Genomic DNA, 17,700 nt, shown 5'->3' with positions numbered 1-17,700 from the left:
CCAAGATATATTTTGAAAGTAGAGCTGACAGAACTTGATAGATGGGATGTGGAATGTAAGAGAAAGTGAAGAGTCCAGGATGACTCTGAAGTCTCTGATTTGAACAAATGGGGAAATGATGATACCATTTATGGCAATGGGAAAGACTTTGAAATGATCATGGGTGAGGGTGTGTATGTGTAGCAAAACAAGGGTTCCATTTTTGGATTATATTGATAGAGACAAATGGCATGATTCAGAAATTATTCACCACTCACACTCAACAGTCTCAGATTTTGGCTGAGCCTCTTGAGAATGGATATAAATTAATTTGTCACAAGGTCTCCTAATAATCCATTCATCTGTACAGTTGCTTCAGAAGGAATTTCCAAAATTTAGGGTTTAGGTTCAATGACCTAAGACCTAATTCTCTAAGTGACCATGGGAACAGATTGAGTTTTCACCAGAGATTTCTCAAAGTCAGCTCAAAACTTAACAACATTATCGTCAGTAGGAAGTGACTTCCCCAGTAGTTGTTGGAAGCAGCCCAGGCCTAGGATTGAGAGTCAAACAGCTGTTCAAGATGCTGCATGGGCACTAAACTATTCCTCCATAGTATCACAGATCTGCAAGCAGGCTGGACTCTGTTCTAGCCCATGCCCTTGATCTCAGCAACACCGCTTTTAGCTTAAAAGACTTCCAAAAAATAAATCTCAACAAGGAGTTGGTTAACTTCATTTTCCCCCCTAAACACTCAAAAAACTTTCCTTTCATTGAATACAATTAGATTTTTTAAAATAATTTCAGGCTTGAAATATGTCCATTTATTTTTCAACTTTGCTTGAAATTGATTCGGTCTCATTTATGAATTGCTGTTGTTGATGTTGTTGACTATCTGAAACAATAACTAGATATATCTGATGCTGTGATCCCTTGTCTTCACTTTAAGTGGACTGGAAACAAAATGGGACTTTTTTTCTATCTTGTTTAAAGATGACAGTGTAGTCAAACTCTTAGAAGTACAGTGGAAGAGTGATTATGAGAGGCTAGAGAGAGGATGAAATGGAAACTTGCCATTCAATATAAAGTTTCAGTTGTGCAGGAGGAGTAAATTCTAGAGACCCACTGTACAGCCTAGGGCCTGGAGGAACGTACTGTATTATGCACTGAAAACTCTCAAGAAGGTGGAGCTCACATTACGTGCTGTTACTACAATAAAAAAAAATCAAGATGACTTGATCTTTTCTTTATATCCCATATGCTCCACATTTGCATAACTTCTCTAATACCAGCTATTTCAAATGAATATTAAGAGAATCCTTTGTCTTTTTGTTTTGTTGTTGTTGTTCTGTTCTTTCGAATTTCCTTCTTCCATGAATCCCTGTGAATTTGCCTTAGACTCTTAGAGACAAATTCCTGCGACTCCAGTTAACCATGTTTTGGGATCTTGCCCTCTTCCAATGTTCAAGCTCACTGGGCATTGATGGTCCCTAAATCAGCATTCAGCAAATAAAGTATTAGTGATGTGTTTGAGATTCAGTAAATACAGTGGCTCTTTAAGTGAGGAACGTCATTATGGTGACAGAATGTATTCAACTTTCTTATGAGAAGTAAAAACAATATATGAGGCAGGTAGAAAAAGTAGAAATAATATGGAAACTAGCATGATAATATAGGATGACAAAGCTAAAACACTGATCAATTTGTAGATATAACTATGTTAACATCCTTGTCATGTGCCACTCAGGAACCATTTGAGTGGATGGCACCATTGGGATTCCCTTAAATTTTAGGGTCTCTAGTGTCCTCTTATCCCTTAGCTAATGCTTCAGACCAGAGGAAAAGCCTGAAAGCAGTTCAAACTATGGAACTTCTGAATGTGTGCACATGAACATCTCCTCCAGGAAAGAAATCACTAGGATTAAGAAGGCAGAGCTAATAAGGCCTCCTCTTGAGGAAAATCCACTCAAGTTACTCAAAGGTTACACTCAGCTTTGGATCTGGCACATAAAAATAGGCCCAGAAGAAGAGCTCTCAATTTTTCCCCATTGACAGCATTTAATTTTTTCCTCTAATAATTCATGAGCCCAGGCTTTCACCCTCAAGCATGTTCTGCATCTAAATCAAACTGGCCTCCATATAACACATTCTGGTTTTCTAAGTGGGTGTTCTCTTATATGTTCAACAATATTTATTATCCACTATGTACCAAGCTGTGGCTAGAATTTTTATCATTAGTAATGGTGCCTAGAAGAGCCAATCACAAACCACTACCATGTAACAGGCCTATGTCCAATTAATGACCAAAATGACCTAACCATGTTAATTATAGAATATTCAAACTGGGGCGCCTGGGTGGCACAGTCGATTAAGCATCCATCTCTTGGTTTTGGCTCAGGTTGTGATCTCAGGGTTGCGATCTCAAGGTTGTGAAATCGAGCCCCACGAGGGGCTGGGCATCCAGTGAGGAGTCTGCTTAAGATTCTCCCTCTGCCCCTCCCCTCTCTCACATAAATAAATCATTTTTTAAAGATTTTGTTTATTTGAGAGAGAGAGAGAGCATGAAAGAGAGATCACAAGCAGGGGGAAGGGGTAGAGGGAGAAGCAGAGTTCCCACTGAGCAGGGAGCCCCATGCAGGGTTCAATCCCAGTACCCTGGGATCATGACCTGAGCTAACCCAGACACTTAACTGACTGAGCCACCGGGTGCCCATAAATAAATAAATCTTAAAAAAAAAAAAAAAAGAATATTCAAACTGGATCTTAAAACTTTGATAAGGTGATTAGCAAACCTCCACATTTTAACAAATGGGGGCACAAGGGCTCAGGGAGATCTCATGACCAGTTCTGGATCGTCCAGCCAAGCTTTGGCCCCAGCCTGAGCTTGAACTTCAAGTCAGCGGCCACAGCCCTCTCTTAACCACTTCCGTCAGCCTCACGGGGTGATTCCGTCAAGCTCTGCTGACACACATGAACAACATATAGCCATTCTGTGAGATTTTAGGTTGAATAACACAAATACAGACTTGCCACCTCAGTGGGAATATAGATAAAATTCAGCTCCATGGAACCTGCATATGGTTGAAAGAGACCTATGTTTTGAAAAGCAAAGGCTTCTACTTACATCCATAGCGATAGGACCAGGATCTCTAGGTGAAGACAGGATAGCTTTTCTCTCAAAAATGTTAGTCCTCGGGGCGCCTGAGTGGCTCAGTCAGGATTCTCTCCCTCCCTCTCTCTCTGCCCCTCCTCACCTCAAATAAATGAATCTTTTAAAAAAATGTCAGTCCCTGTGCCCAGAGCTCTCATCCTGCCCATCTCTTCTCTGAGGCACATCAAGCATATCAATATCTCACCCTGCAGCCCCTCTACACGTGATTCTAAGCTACTTCTCTTTATGGTATTAAGAAGTATTTGAGGTAATATTCACCCTATTTGTTTTTCTCCTATACGTAGGCAGGGCAGGGAATAAAAACAAATAATCATTGACTCAGTTCTTCTCTGTTACCTTCAAGGTTTTAAAATTTCTGACTTGCTTCATGGCCATTAGGATTTCCCACTTATGTGTCTTCCAAACTATTAACTATTATAACCCAGAGAACTTTTCATTTTTTGCCATTATTCATCTTCAGCCTCGCTTTAAGAATTTCAAGATTTGGATTCTAAATGACTCATGAACTGATGGCCTTAAGTAAATCCTAACTTATCATCTGTACCTCATACCTATATCATCTATACCTACATTGGAAAACATTCATAGTATAAAAGTATCCCCGCGAACACACCTATTCAACCAAACCAGGGACTCCTTAAGGACAAAGATCCAGTTCCTACATCTTCCCTATCTCACGCATAACAGGTTCAAAGTTAATATTTTTCTATTAGCTAATTAATTTGCCAGCAGCCAGTCACCCAGCTGGTTAGTATTTTTGATATATAGATATTATCTATCGGATCCCTGGGTGGCGCAGCGGTTTAGCGCCTGCCTTTGGCCCAGGGCGCGATCCTGGAGACCTGGGATCGAATCCCACGTCGGGCTCCCGGTGCATGGAGCCTGCTTCTCCCTCTGCCTGTGTCTCTGCCTCTCTCTCTCTCTCACTGTGTGCCTATCATAAATTTTAAAAAATAAAAAAAAAATAAAAAAAAGATATTATCTATCAAGGGCATCTGGCTGGCTCAGTCAGTAGAGCATGCAGCTCTTGATCTCAGGGCTGCAAGTTCGAGCCCCACGTCAGGTGTAGAGACTGCTTAGATAGATAAACTTTTAAAATAATGAATAAATACCATCTATCAGATAATTTCACCTTAAAATAAATGGATTTAGGGCACCCTGGTGGCTCAGGTGTTGGGCATCTGCCTTCAGCTTAGGTCATGATTCCGGGGTTCTGGTGTCGAGTTCTGCATCAGGCTCCCCAGAGGGAGCCTGCTTCTGCCTGTGTCTCTTCCTCTCTCTCTGTGTCTCTCTAATCTTTTAAAAAATAAAATAAAATAAATGGATTTACCTGAGGATGTCCCACTAGTACAATTGTGTAGTGCATGCTTCATATAAATTATTCTGTGAAACTTAAGAAGCTGAAGGAAAGATGTCAAACTAGTGTGCCTAATTATTTTCTCATTTGTAAGACAGAAAGTTAACGTTCTTTTCACAGAGGTGCTCTAAGTCTTTAGTAGTTGCTTCTGATTCTTCCACAACACTATGTTAGGCCCTTGGGCCTGGCTATCTTGGAAAGGTGAAGAGGAAGCTGTGGAGAAGTGGATGAATTTTAAAGAAAATAATTTTATCTGTTCAAAAGATTCAGGAAGTAAATATCTTAACATGTGAATATTGACATCTAACGCAAAGATTATTCTGTACATGTATGGAGGAAGGTCTCTGTATCTGATACCTTTTTCACATCAGCACATAAACGAACCAACTTGTCCAATTTAAAATATTAAGCATAACCTCTGAGACAAAATCAGTATAGTATAGGAGTACATATATTCCCAGACATCACTCAAATAGACTTTCTTTGAGAGACAAGACAGTTATCAAAGAGTTAAGGCTCTTGACATTGAATGTTCTCAGTTTTGTTTTAAAATGTCCCCATTTTCCTTCTTAAAATACAGTGAACTCTTATAACATGTAGTTTATGATAAATCAATTAGATGGTGAAAATGGATTTTCTGTTATTTTAAGGCAGAATCTTCACTGGTTTTTCTTGTTGTTGTCTTTGTTTTTACATTTACTACATAAGCCTGTCTCTTTTAGGGGTGCCTGGGGTCTCAGTCCATTAAGTGTCCAACTCTTGATTTCAGCTCAGGTCATGATCTCAAGGTCACAGGATTGAGCCCTGCATTGGTTTCTGCATTTGTGTGAATCTGCTTGTCCCTCTCCCTCTGCTCTTTCTCCCACTTGCTCTCCAACCCCCTATCTCTAAAATAAATAAATAAATACATAGATAAAATCTCTTTTAAAAAGCCTATCTCTTTTAAACTCCATGCTATAAGGACCACTGATGCTTTTTGCTTAGAACAGTGTCTTGTATAGTAAGGTGCTCAAAATTTGTTAAACGAACAAATGGAAGAAGATTTTTCATTCTAACCATGCTTAAAACGACATATTCCTATTTATGGTATTTGCCACATAGTGAGAAACGTTACCATTTTCTTTGTCTTCTGATTGTCTTGAACCAACTATTTCTCCCTTCCTCCTGGGGTTTTTAACCTTTCTTATATTTTGTCTAAATCTTCCCAAATGCTGAAGATAGAGCACATAACCTTCTCTTCCATCCACATTCTTTTCTTAATTTCAGACAACGATGTGAAAATAATGGTGCTTATGTCTTTGTAATGACAGAACTTCCTTTGTCTTTTCTTTAGATTCGTTTTAATCCTCAGTGACTCATATTTAAGAAATGAACTGTGCAGCTGTGGTGGTGCTAAGCCTTTGGCAATAACTCGAGGGGCAAACAAGTGGTCTCTCACAATGGGTGTTCACTTCTAACAATGGAGCTGCATCATCAAACAGTGTCTTGGACTTTGTCAATTTGATAGGACCTTTAAGATCCATTTCCTTGTTTTACAGACCTTACTCCAACAATTATCTCCACTTTCCCCAGTCTAGGTCTTTAATAGATTTCTCTCTGCTATGGTAACCAACTGTCCTGGTTTGCATGAGACTGTCCTGGTTTTTGCGTTCAAAGTCCCACTTCATGAAGCACTACCCAGTCTCCAACAAACCAGGACACTCAGTTTCCCCACTGCTAGCTAGCTTCCACCTTTCACCCTGTGTGCAAACCCTTCCTGTCCTAAAAAGAATATAACTTCCCTTTACATTGAAATCCACTCTGCCCTCCTTCCTATATTCCTTTTCTCCCTGTCAGAAAAAAAATATATATGATGCACAGTATTCATCTAAAATACATATTCCTTCTTCTCCCACTCACTCCTCAACTGAACCTACTTCTGAAGCTACTCCCCTCCACTGAAATGGCTCTCACCACGTCCAATGAACATTTCTGAGTCTTTGCTTTACTTCTGTGTGTCATGGTTGGACATTCTCAGTCACTTTCTTCCCCTCTCTCTCACTCTTTTTTAAAGGTTTTATTTTATTTTTTTAAGATGTTATTTATTTATTCATAGACACACACAGAGAGAGAGGCAGAGACACAGGCAGAGGGAGAGGGAGAAGCAGGCTCCATGCAGGGAGCCCGATGTGGGACTCACTCCCAGGTCTCCAGGATCACACCCCAGGCTGCAGGCAGCGCCAAACTGCTGCGCCACCAGCGCTGCCTTCTTCCTCTCTCTTCCATAATTCTACACTTCTCATTTCCCCCAAGCTTTCCACCTGTCCATTCCATTCTCTCTTGGCCTCTCATGGGATTCAGTTCTTCTGTCTGTCCATAAATTTTGTATATTCTCCAGAGTTTTCTCTTTAGCCCACTCTGCTGCCTGAGCAATCTCGTCTACTTCTATAATTGTAATCCTTGTCTCTTTGTATAATCATAGGCACTCAGTGGATATTAACTGAGAAAATGACTCCTAAATCTCCTTTTGTCTCCCTAAATATTAGACTTTGATATTTATTTCCTTCTGGAAGGAAAGGTACCTCTCCAAGCTGTATTGCACCTTCTTAGTCTGTTCTCGAAACAGATTCCCCCTTCATATTAGTATTGAGGGTTTTTTTAAGATGTTTATTTATTTATTCATGAGAGATACAGAGAGAAAGAAGGAGAGACACAGAGGTAGAAGCAGGCTCCATGCAGGGAGCCTGATGTGGGACTCAATCCCGGGTCTCCAGGATCACGCCCCGGGCCGAAGGCAGGCACTAAACTGCTAAGCCACCCAGGGATCCCTAGTATTGGGTTTTTAATATTCATCTTCATTAATTTTACCCTGAATGTGCACATGAGGTATTCTGAATCAGAGACAGATTTCTTTCAGTCACCTAACAGGAAATATCATCACCACCACCCCATCCTGGCCTTTGCCCCAAGTCTTACCCCTAGGGAGACATAAGAGCTGATAGAAAATGTTCCTACATAACTGGCTGCATACTCTCTAGGCAAAAGACCAGGAAAAATGATTTATCTCTTCTTATAGGGGGACAAGGCCTTTTCCCCCAGAAAATGTCCCCTTCTCCTCATGAAAGGGTCTCCTTGGAAACATAAAGGGACTGATTCCTAACTCCAACTTTTCTAGAAGCCAGATAGCCCCACATGTCTCAGATTTTACAAACTGAAAATGTCACCAAGGTCTGGGCTTTTTTCCCCCCAAGCTGTAAAGACCCAAAGAGATAGTCATTCCAGTCTTGCTGACAGTTTGGAGCTTAACCTGGGAACTTACTCTGGGCTCTAAACATTTGGTCCTCTTGGGTGAGTGAAATTAACTAGACACATGACTGCAAATTTAGTTCCCATGATATGGGAAGGTTCTCAGGAGCCAGAGCTTTTTATAGGCATGCTGAGAAATCCAGGAGAGTTTATTTTCTCACATGTAGGTTAATTGCACCCAGCATTCACTCATCTCTCCAACCTAGAAACTAGAAGTCTTCCTTAGTCCTTCCCGTCTCTTCTCTCTGGCATCTGTTCAGTCACCAAATCCCCAAACCTCTAACACTCTAAATATTTCCCTATTCCATCCTTTTATTCATTCATTCATTCATTTTTGTACCACTGCCCTGGGTCAGATCCTCATAATCTTTCACCAAATTCTTACAATTGCCTCCTAACTGATCTCTCTAATTCCATTTCTGCCCTTCTCAAGTACTTACTCTGTATTTACATTGGGGTCATTTATTTGAAACCCACACATGCCCATGCCACTCCCCTGCTTAAATTCTCTCAAAGGCTCCTGATTGTCTGCAAGAGAATACCTAGGCTTCTCAGCAACTCATAGATTGAGCTTCAACTTCTGAGTTAAAGGTCAAATATAGTTTAAGATAATGACACTGTCTTATTTATCTCTGGATCTGTCCTCTCCTTCTACTTGATGTTCTAGAGAACTGGCCTACTTGAGATAACTGTACATGCTGGACTGTATTATGTCCTATGTCTTCACATCTGTATTTTCATCATTTTTCTCCCTCTTCCCCTATCCTGCACTTCCCAGGCTAACTTGTTTTCATGTTTTGGAGTTCTTTATGAATAGTATCTTCTCTGGGAAGCCTATCCCAATTTCTTTTCCCATATTGTGCAAACCTATAGCATTTCCCACACTGAACTGAAATTGAGGGCATCTGGGTGGCATAGTCGATTAAGTGTCCAACTCTTGATTTCAGCTCAGGTTGTAATCTCAGGGTCCTGAGATTGAGCCCTGCATTGGGCTCTACACTCAGTGTGATGTCTGCTTGAGATTCTCTCTCCCTCTCCCTCTGCCCCTCCTGTTCATGCTCTCTCTCTCTCTCTCTCTCTAAGAAAGAAATAAATCTTTAAAAAACAAAATTATTTATGTGTTTGACTCTTCTACTATATACAGGTTTCTAAACAGGAAGAGTTGTTTTGCATTCAACTTTATGTTTCTAGTTTCTGATAACAACCACTGACACGTAGTAGTTCAATAAAGGGAGCAATTATTATTTTTATAATTAGTAGTATCTGAGTCAGTTGCCTCCTATCAAGTCCAAATGGAGAGACTAGAAAAAAACAATAATTTTCTTGAAGTTGGGAAAATCAGATATATGAGCAAGAGCTGTATACACATACACATGCACACACACACACACATAGATTTCAAATAAAATATTAGAAGAAGAATCAGCCCTACATGTAAGCATAGTAAATAGCTCACCTACTCTGTATTATTTCAAAGACACAAAAATATCTCAGTGTACAGAAACTACTAACTTTCACTTACAGAATTTTATTATTTTATTTCAAACACTTGGCCTCTCTTTAGTCAATTGTAACCAACTATGGAAGATGAATCATTTTGCAAAGTATCAAACTCAGGATTTTTCTGAATGATGAGGATTTTATTTATAACTGTGTCATCTAATACAGTTCTAGAGCATTCCTGCAACATGATATATCCAAAGTTCAAAGGAGATACAGCTAAATTTTCCCTCGAGGCTTAAATTCAGTAGTGAAATTGCTAAAAATATGGAAGAATTGAAAAACAATATGAATAATTAAGCCCTAGCTCAGGGTAATTAATGTTATTATTACTATTGTTTTTACACTGATTGATTAACGTTTCTGTGGTATTTACCACTTCCATTAACATCTTCACTTCTGAGACAGCATAATCTGGTCAATAAGTATCTTTGGTGATTTCCAAGTATCTGTCCATTTATTCTAGCCTCACATGATGTCTTATTCTAGCACTCAATTATGTATGAAGCTTATTGTTTTCACTGTTTCTAGTGTGTTAGTTTTCTCCGTTCTTTTCATCCAGAAGTTTCCTGAAGGCAGAAACTATGCATTTTGCTTTCCTTTTAATCCCCTGTGTCAGTGAAGATTACAGTTTAGAGATTAAAACTGATAACTAGCCTAGATGACCCTAAGAGATCAATTCTAGGCCTACTCTTCTATAGGAACTTATTCCCACAATTCTTAGTCCAGTATACCTCCAAAACTTTCTACCATTCTCAAAGAAATCACATTGAATAATGTATTGGATATTTTTCAGAAGTACTGAGTTTTTACATAGTTTACTGTTAATATTTCATTTTATTTGTTGTCAGATATTTTGACAGAATTAGCTGGTGGTTATGAATTGGATTGGTTGTATATTTCAGTACAACCTGCATTCTTCCAAATGCCCTTCAGGCTCACTACTATGTTCTGGAGAACCATTCTTTAGGTGCTTAGAAGCAGTCGTTAGCCCTGCTAGGGTTTCTGCAATATGTGTCTTGCAACTTTGGCTTCAGATTTCAAGTTTGGCAGTCAAGTTGTACAAATGAATCACTCTTATTTTAATGAAAGGCATTAACATATCTTGGAAGTTCCCCCCATGCTCTCCAGACTAGCTTTACACACAATGCTTTCCTGATTAACAGAAAGATCCATATAGCCTTCTTTATCATTTTGTGACTATCGGTTTAGAAATAAAGGAGATAGAAATTGACCTGGGAATTTCATAACCAACTTTTGAACACCCAGGATTAATTTTGAGAAGAATGCCACAAGCCAAATAAGCATTTCTTTTCATCTCATTTCACAGGCCTTCAAGAGGGAATTGAAAACGAAAGAACCTGTAATCATGAGTACTCTTGAGACTGTACGAATATTTCTGACAGAGCAGCCTTTAGAAGGACTAGAGAAACTCTACCAGGAGCCCAGAGGTAATTGAATGTGGAACTGTAATAGCATATTGATAGAAGGATCAGTGGTGACAGAGCAACCCATCCATTCTTGCTGCCAGGGTCTGGATGACTCTCATATTTTCTAAGTTAAATAGAATCGATTCAAATTAAGCATAGATGTTGAAAAAAAAAGGAATTATAAGCCACCATGTATAAATCTGTTTGCACATTCATAAATAAACAGTAAAAGAGACGAATGAGTGATCAGTTATTGAAACATTTAGAAAATAATCAACAAATGAGATTATTGGTGAGAAGGAATGCTATTGTTCCAAAGACTACAAGCTAATTTTCTATTTAAGAGCCTGACAGAAGTACATTAGAGCTTGTGGTGTGCATTTTTCTACTCAGTACCTTAAATGAATCTTGGGTTATCTGAACGATATAAGGTAGAACAGATACTCTCAGGAGGACAGATTTGAGACATGCTGGACACTATCAGAATTTATGCCAAAGTATAAAAGAACCATTAAGTGGCAGGTCGGCCTCTTGTTAGACTGTACTCTCTTTCTTCCAGTATGACCTTTTCAGCGATGTTTAAAAAAAATGATTGTGGCCTAAAACCTTGTCATATTACCAATTTAGAGCTGCCTCCTGAAGAGAGAGCCCAGAATGTCACACGGCTCCTACGAAAGCAAGCTGAGGAGGTCAACACTCAGTGGGAAAAACTGAACGTGCACTCTGCAGACTGGCAGAGAAAAATAGACGAGGCCCTCGAAAGACTCCAGGAGCTTCAGGAAGCAACAGATGAGCTGGATCTCAAACTACGTCAGGCAGAGGTGATCAAAGGATCCTGGCAGCCTGTGGGTGATCTCCTCATTGACTCTCTCCAAGATCACCTCGAAAAAGTCAAGGTACCATCTATTGCTTTGCTTCGGGGCCCTTTGAGAGATGCAAAAGAGATTCTCATCTGAACTTGAGTGCAGCATTTCCTTCTCACCAAGTTAAAATAGTGCCCTTAAGCTTTAGGAATCTGTCCGTCTGTCTTTTGCAAATTCAAAATCAATTTGCATGTGGTATTTTCTCTAAGAGGACATAGTGATCTAATCATCTCTATCTTTAGTAATGTGGAATGAAATATTAAAAAGTTACGGGGTGAAACAATCGTTCTGATTTTGCTATTAGGAAATGAATTTAAGCATTTGTACTAAAATGATCTGGGGTGGTGTGTGTGTGTGTGTGTGTGTGTGTGTGTATGTGTGTGTGTGTGTGTGTCTTCTTTGCAAAACTTAGTATCAGAGTAGGGAAAAATACACTTATTCAAGAGCCAGGAGTCCAGGCTTTGGCCTTTGTGCTAACTAAATTATGTGACTTGGGTGAGTTATGGTACTGTGAATTGAGGCTGTTACTGCTGCCCTTCCCTTAGAAGGCAATGTATATAATACAATTTTGAGTTGTATTAGTCCACTGCAGATATTAGGAAATATCATTATATATTTGGAATACTGTCCACAAATCCAAAGTTAAATTCCCTTGTAGCACAAAGATGATAAATATATTTATAAAGAAAAAATATACATATTTAAGAGTGTCATTTTGAAAACCAACAACTGGAAACATATTTTGTTTGCTCATCTAGTGTTAAAACCAACAAAAGGCCTCCCAGTTTCAAATGCCAAAGAGAAATTCTCACCTGTACTCAATGTGTGTGCTGGCAGCCGTGTTCTGGAAGATCTCTACTCCTTTGCTCTGTGGCATTGTCTCATCCACATTCTTCATTATTTTCCTCAATTCTGAAACTCTCCCCACCCTTCAGATGTTGGTGCACCTAAGTTTTTAACCTTCACTCAATTCCCATTTTATGGTGTAAATGCTCCCAATTTGAAGTGGCATGGATGGTGACAAACCTCAATTTCTGGTCTGGATCTCTCTTCTGATCTCCTCACCCATTTGTTATTAGAATCCAAATGCAGCCCTTTTGAAACCAAGGTCATTCATTCTCATGTTTGTCCATTCCCCTGCTATTGTCTCCTTTTACCTGCCCTTTCTTCCGTTCCAATTTCAAGTTGCTTAGGCTTGAAACCTGAGTTCTTTCCTTAAGTCCTTCTACATCTTTACTGATTGCACTTGGCCATGCATTTTACCTCATAATATCTCTTTTCTATTTTCCCTTCTCTTTTCAACCAAAATCCTATTCTACCCCCCAGCTTGTGGTACTCAAATTGTTGTATTATACTTCTTTAAATCCCATGCCAGGCTCATCTTTAATCCCTGTTCTGGTGTACCATAAACACGATTTGATTTTTTTTTAAGTTTTTACTTAAATTCCAGTTACTTAACATACAGTGCAATGTTAGTGTCAGGGGTACAATACAGTGACTCAAGACTTCCCTACAACCCTCAGTGCTCATCACAACAAGTGATAAGCACCGCATTTTAAAAATTTGGTTACAGGGCCCCTGGGCGGCTCAGTGGTTGAGCGTCTGCCTTCGGCTCAGGTCATGATCCTGAGGTCCGGGGATCGAGTACCACATCAGGCTTCCCACAGGGAGCCTGATTCTCCCGCTGCCTGTGTCTCTGTGTGTGTGTGTGTGTGTGTGTGTGTGTGTGTGTCTTTCATGAATAAAGAAATAAAATCTTAAATATCTGGTTAAGGAGTGAGTGAATTAACAGTTTCTTTACTGTTTTTCTACATTTTCTGTCCTCTTCCAACTCCAACCTAAAATCCTTGAGGGAAACTGCCTGCCTAAGAATAAAGTCAATGAATGAAGAGGGCAGGTGACCCTTTACTTCCTAGCCCTGGTTCAAATTCCTAATTGTCACTCCTATCCTTCAGGCCATTCTGAACACTCTCACTGCACTACTCCTTTACCCAAATATGCCAAGTCATCCGGTAACTCTCTGCCTTTGCAAATGCTCTTCCCTTGGCCTGGATTACCCCCACTTATATGCCTGGTGATCTTCCACTCAGCCTCCAAAGCCTGCCTCACACGGCTCCTGTCTCTGTAGTTTGTCCTGAGTGTCTCCCACCCCCAGTTCCCACAGAGCAGAAGCAATGGCCCTTGGTTCAATACTTGCATCTATCACCATACATGCTTCAGCTGTCACACTTGAATTTCCCATATACTGTAGCTGGTCACTTAAAGCAAGGTTCCTAAAAGCAAGAGTCATGCTGTGTATGTTTGAATTCCCAGCTACTAGCATAGTGTCGGCAATGTATAAAGGAATCTAATTCTGCTCCTTTGTTCTTTCACTCCACTGTACAATGTGCTATACATGTAGTTATGAACGAAACAGAAGTTGGTCTTTACCCTTATGAAGCCTATTGTCTAGTGTTGAACTGAATAGCTCTTCATTAAAGGAGTAGGTGAAGATTCAAGGGAAGATTACATATTTGACTCTATAACTTCAAAAATCTCTTCCACTCTAACATTCTATGACCCCATGTCTTGCAAGTAAATCAATGGTTAACACTGCCAGCTACTTGGAAATTAAAGTAATGTTTAAAATGTATTACCTTGTATTTGTTTAGCATTAAGAGTAGTACTTTTGGAGGTGGCTCAGGTCATGATCCCTGGATCTTGGGATCAGAACCCTACATCAGGCTCCCTGCTCAGTAGGGAGCCTGCTTCTTCCTCTGCCTCTGCCCCTCCCCCTGCTCATGCTTGTGCTCTCTGTCTCTCTGTCTCTCTCTCTCTCTCTGAAATAAATAAATAAAATCTTAAAAAAGATTTAAAAGAATAGTACTTTTATTCAAAAATATAGGAACTACATTTTTAAGAATCTTCCCCAAAAATGACAAAAAAGTTCAGGAGAATGTCCCAAAGGAACAAAATTAGTTAATAGATTGGTTAAGTGGCCAAATCTATAGGCTTTAGAGCAGACATAAGAGATTCATTCTTAGCCTTATCCGCCACACAGGAGCCTTAGTAGTATCCTGAGTATGGATGACGAATGTACACAGCATGATTCAATAACAAAAAAATAAAATCAATAAAAGTAGAACAGCTTAAATATCACCTGACCCTCACTGAAGCCTATTTGCATTTTTCCTTTCACTTCTCTTCTCCTCTTACCTGTCCTTGGTCCTAAAACCAAGTTTATTTCCCACACATTGATTGGTTAGACACTCATTTTGATCCCAATAACAACAAAACCTATATGCACTCAGTATTCCTTTCTAAAAGAGCTTGTACATGCCAACACTTCAAATAAATCAGCTTTCTCTGTGGCTTCTCAACAACAGAGTTTGAAACTCTGAAGCGTTGGTGGTGGTGGTTTAGAGGGAGTGAATTTTATTAACTGAAACTTACTTTGAAAAGAAGTAGAAGAGTGCTCAAAACTACTGTTCCCATTTTTCTACTCAGCAATTTAAGCCCTCAGAGGCTCCACGCTGTCGGGGTAGCTAGGCATGTAGCCAGAAGAGCATTTTGTTTACCCACTTCAGTTCATTTTCATCACCCCTGCTGACTCTATTGTAATACCCACCTCCACTCTCATCTTATTTGTTGAAAAAGTTGTTATACAAGTGAACTATGGTCTGTGTTTTTCTGTGGGATTTAGCATTATATCATTTCATTAGCAAATGTGGCTTTGCGATTTGGCTAATGGATAAAATAGCAACAACAATGAGGTCCTGGGAAGTGGCATCGTTACTGGCTAATCATCCTCAGGACATTGTACGTATAGTAAATCCAGAGAAAGAAACACAGTGTCAATATTGACTATTTTGCTCACTAAGAGAATCTCAGCCTTGCAGATAGAGCTTCCATAGGAATAACCCCCAGAATAAAATCGAAAATGTAAATGTCTCTTTATTTTTAAAATTCATGATTTATACTACTTATCAAATATTTGAAGGACACAATAATGATTTCTCATTTGACTGGAAATAACACCACTGCTTCTGTGACTGCACAAATATTCTTACTTTCCTTATAGTAATGGGGAATAAGAATAACTCCTAGAACCACTAGTTGCTCTGCTTAGATCTGTAAGTGGAATGAATATATGCAGGAATTAAGAAAGCAGAATGACTTTGGAACCTATAGTCTTCATATGATGTTTTCGTTCTTGAGAACAATTCCTGTGTGAGAAAGTTTGAGAGTTACTGTTGTTGTTCCAAGCTTCCTTTTTGTTCTAATCTACCATGGTTTCTTTATACAGAGTGGTGCATCATTCTTGAGCCAGGAATATTTCACTGCCCTTAGTTTGCCCGCTGCTTCAAACACAGTTTTTCACACCATAACCATAATTAAACTCCCCCAGACTGCCATTTGGGATTATGCTATTTTGTCACAACTATGTAGTTATTTGCTATTTTTTTATTAGACTTTTAACTTACACCTCTTCCTGTAAAAGGTCAAGGACAAGGATTCTCTGAATTTTTCCTTAAAATTCTCACAATGAAATATTTTTATTAGATCTTTTTAGAATTATAGTTAGGAACAATGCAGGAACATGTGTATTAGACCAGGGACTATAATGAAGCCACCATGCCATCCGGACTTATTTACGTTCAACATTCACATCTAAAAATTTAAGAAGATAACTGGCAAATGCATCTCTTTGGGTCGACCATCCTGAGTCCCTGTGGCTTGGCCTATTTGAGAAATTTGTCAAAGAAATGCTATCTCAGACTTTGACACTGAGAAAAGCAAGTATGTTTCCTCCTGATAGCTAACATGAAATGTGATGTAACATATTAGGATTTCGTCTTCACATTGGCAAGCAGAAGCTTTCAGCCATGTTCATACAACTCTCCCTTCCTTTACTGCTTTTCTCATCTTAACCCTGGTTCCAGTGTTTTATTATTGCTTTATTAATTTTGTTATATTTGTCATTTATATGAGCCAACTTTCAATCCTTCCTCGTATGTGAGCTTTATAGAGAAAGCTTATAATCCATTCTGATAGTTAGGGGATGCAAGGTTAGCAGAACCATCACAAACAGGGAAGCCCTAAAATGATTCAATATGAGAGCTCTCTCAACTCCGAATAAGGAAATAGTGTCTCCAAAATGAATGAGATGTACTGTCCATAGGAAAAGAAAAGTTCACTAATATTTTGTTAATGGTTATAAACAGCAGAGGAATTGCTCTGTGGAAGCTTTTGTTATTTTTATACAAATGATGTGTGTATTAAGTAGGCTTTGATTGAGAAGAAAATGCAAATGAAAAAGATATAAGCCTTTATAAATCTGGGTTAAATAAGGAACTAGCACCTGTCATACCAAGCGACCTGGGTTCTATCCCTTTCTTTAAAGCATGTATTTGCGATGTTTAAAAGAATGTGATTTGGCCTTTAATATCTTGGAATACCTCTATAAGAAGGCACATTATGGTAAAGCCTCACTTACATGCTTTAAAAGTTTAGTGTTTATTTTTTTTAATAGAATGGTCATTATTGGCTCTCATAGAACTTAGAAACAAAAGTAGGAATTAGTCATCTTAGAAATCCTGACCAAATTATTTGTTCAGTGAACAATAAATTGTAAGTTGGCGTTCCGAGAGGGCTTATTCCTTAGTTCCCATGTATTCTCTCGCATTTCCTGCTTTGTTTATAAAGCTAAAAGCAAATTACTTAGGACAGCAGTGTCGAATCATGTTTCTTACCCAAGGCATATGATTTTAGCGAGTCCTGTGTGTGTTTTAAAAGCCTGTACCTCAACTTAGACAAATAGAACCTTCGTTTACCATGCTATTCCCATCCTGCTTTTGAAACTTCTGAAAAGCCAGTGCAGAGTAATTGTTTCAGACATCTGCTTAGCATACTTTGAAGTGCATATAAGTTCTTTTTCGGTTTCATTTGAACCCCAGCTGTCTTCACCGAAGTCTATAATCAATCTGAATTAAGTTGTCCTACTTCTTCTAATAAGTCTCTTATTAAGTTCTGCATCAGCCTCTTAGGGAGACTTAAAAGCTAATTCATGTAGAATTGCCATTTTCTACTAATTCATTTGTCAGCTCTCCAAATTTCAACGAAAACAATTGCAAA

General features: G+C 39.0%; 1 protein-coding gene across 1 annotated transcript in view; it reads left to right on the top strand.

Moving 5' to 3' along the window:
* DMD (dystrophin) overlaps positions 1 to 17,700 on the top strand; it is a 2,084,073-nt gene that overhangs the window by 1,735,452 nt on the left and 330,921 nt on the right. The window contains 2 exon segments of the mRNA NM_001003343.1: positions 10,624 to 10,744; positions 11,351 to 11,619. Of these exon segments, the coding sequence (NP_001003343.1) occupies positions 10,624 to 10,744; positions 11,351 to 11,619 (390 nt within the window).

This window comes from Canis lupus, chromosome X (genome assembly GCF_011100685.1).
Source record: "Canis lupus familiaris isolate Mischka breed German Shepherd chromosome X, alternate assembly UU_Cfam_GSD_1.0, whole genome shotgun sequence".
Classification (NCBI taxonomy): domain Eukaryota; kingdom Metazoa; phylum Chordata; class Mammalia; order Carnivora; family Canidae; genus Canis; species Canis lupus.
Note: the sequence above shows the minus strand (reverse complement) of the source record. Positions and strands in the feature narration are given on the sequence as shown.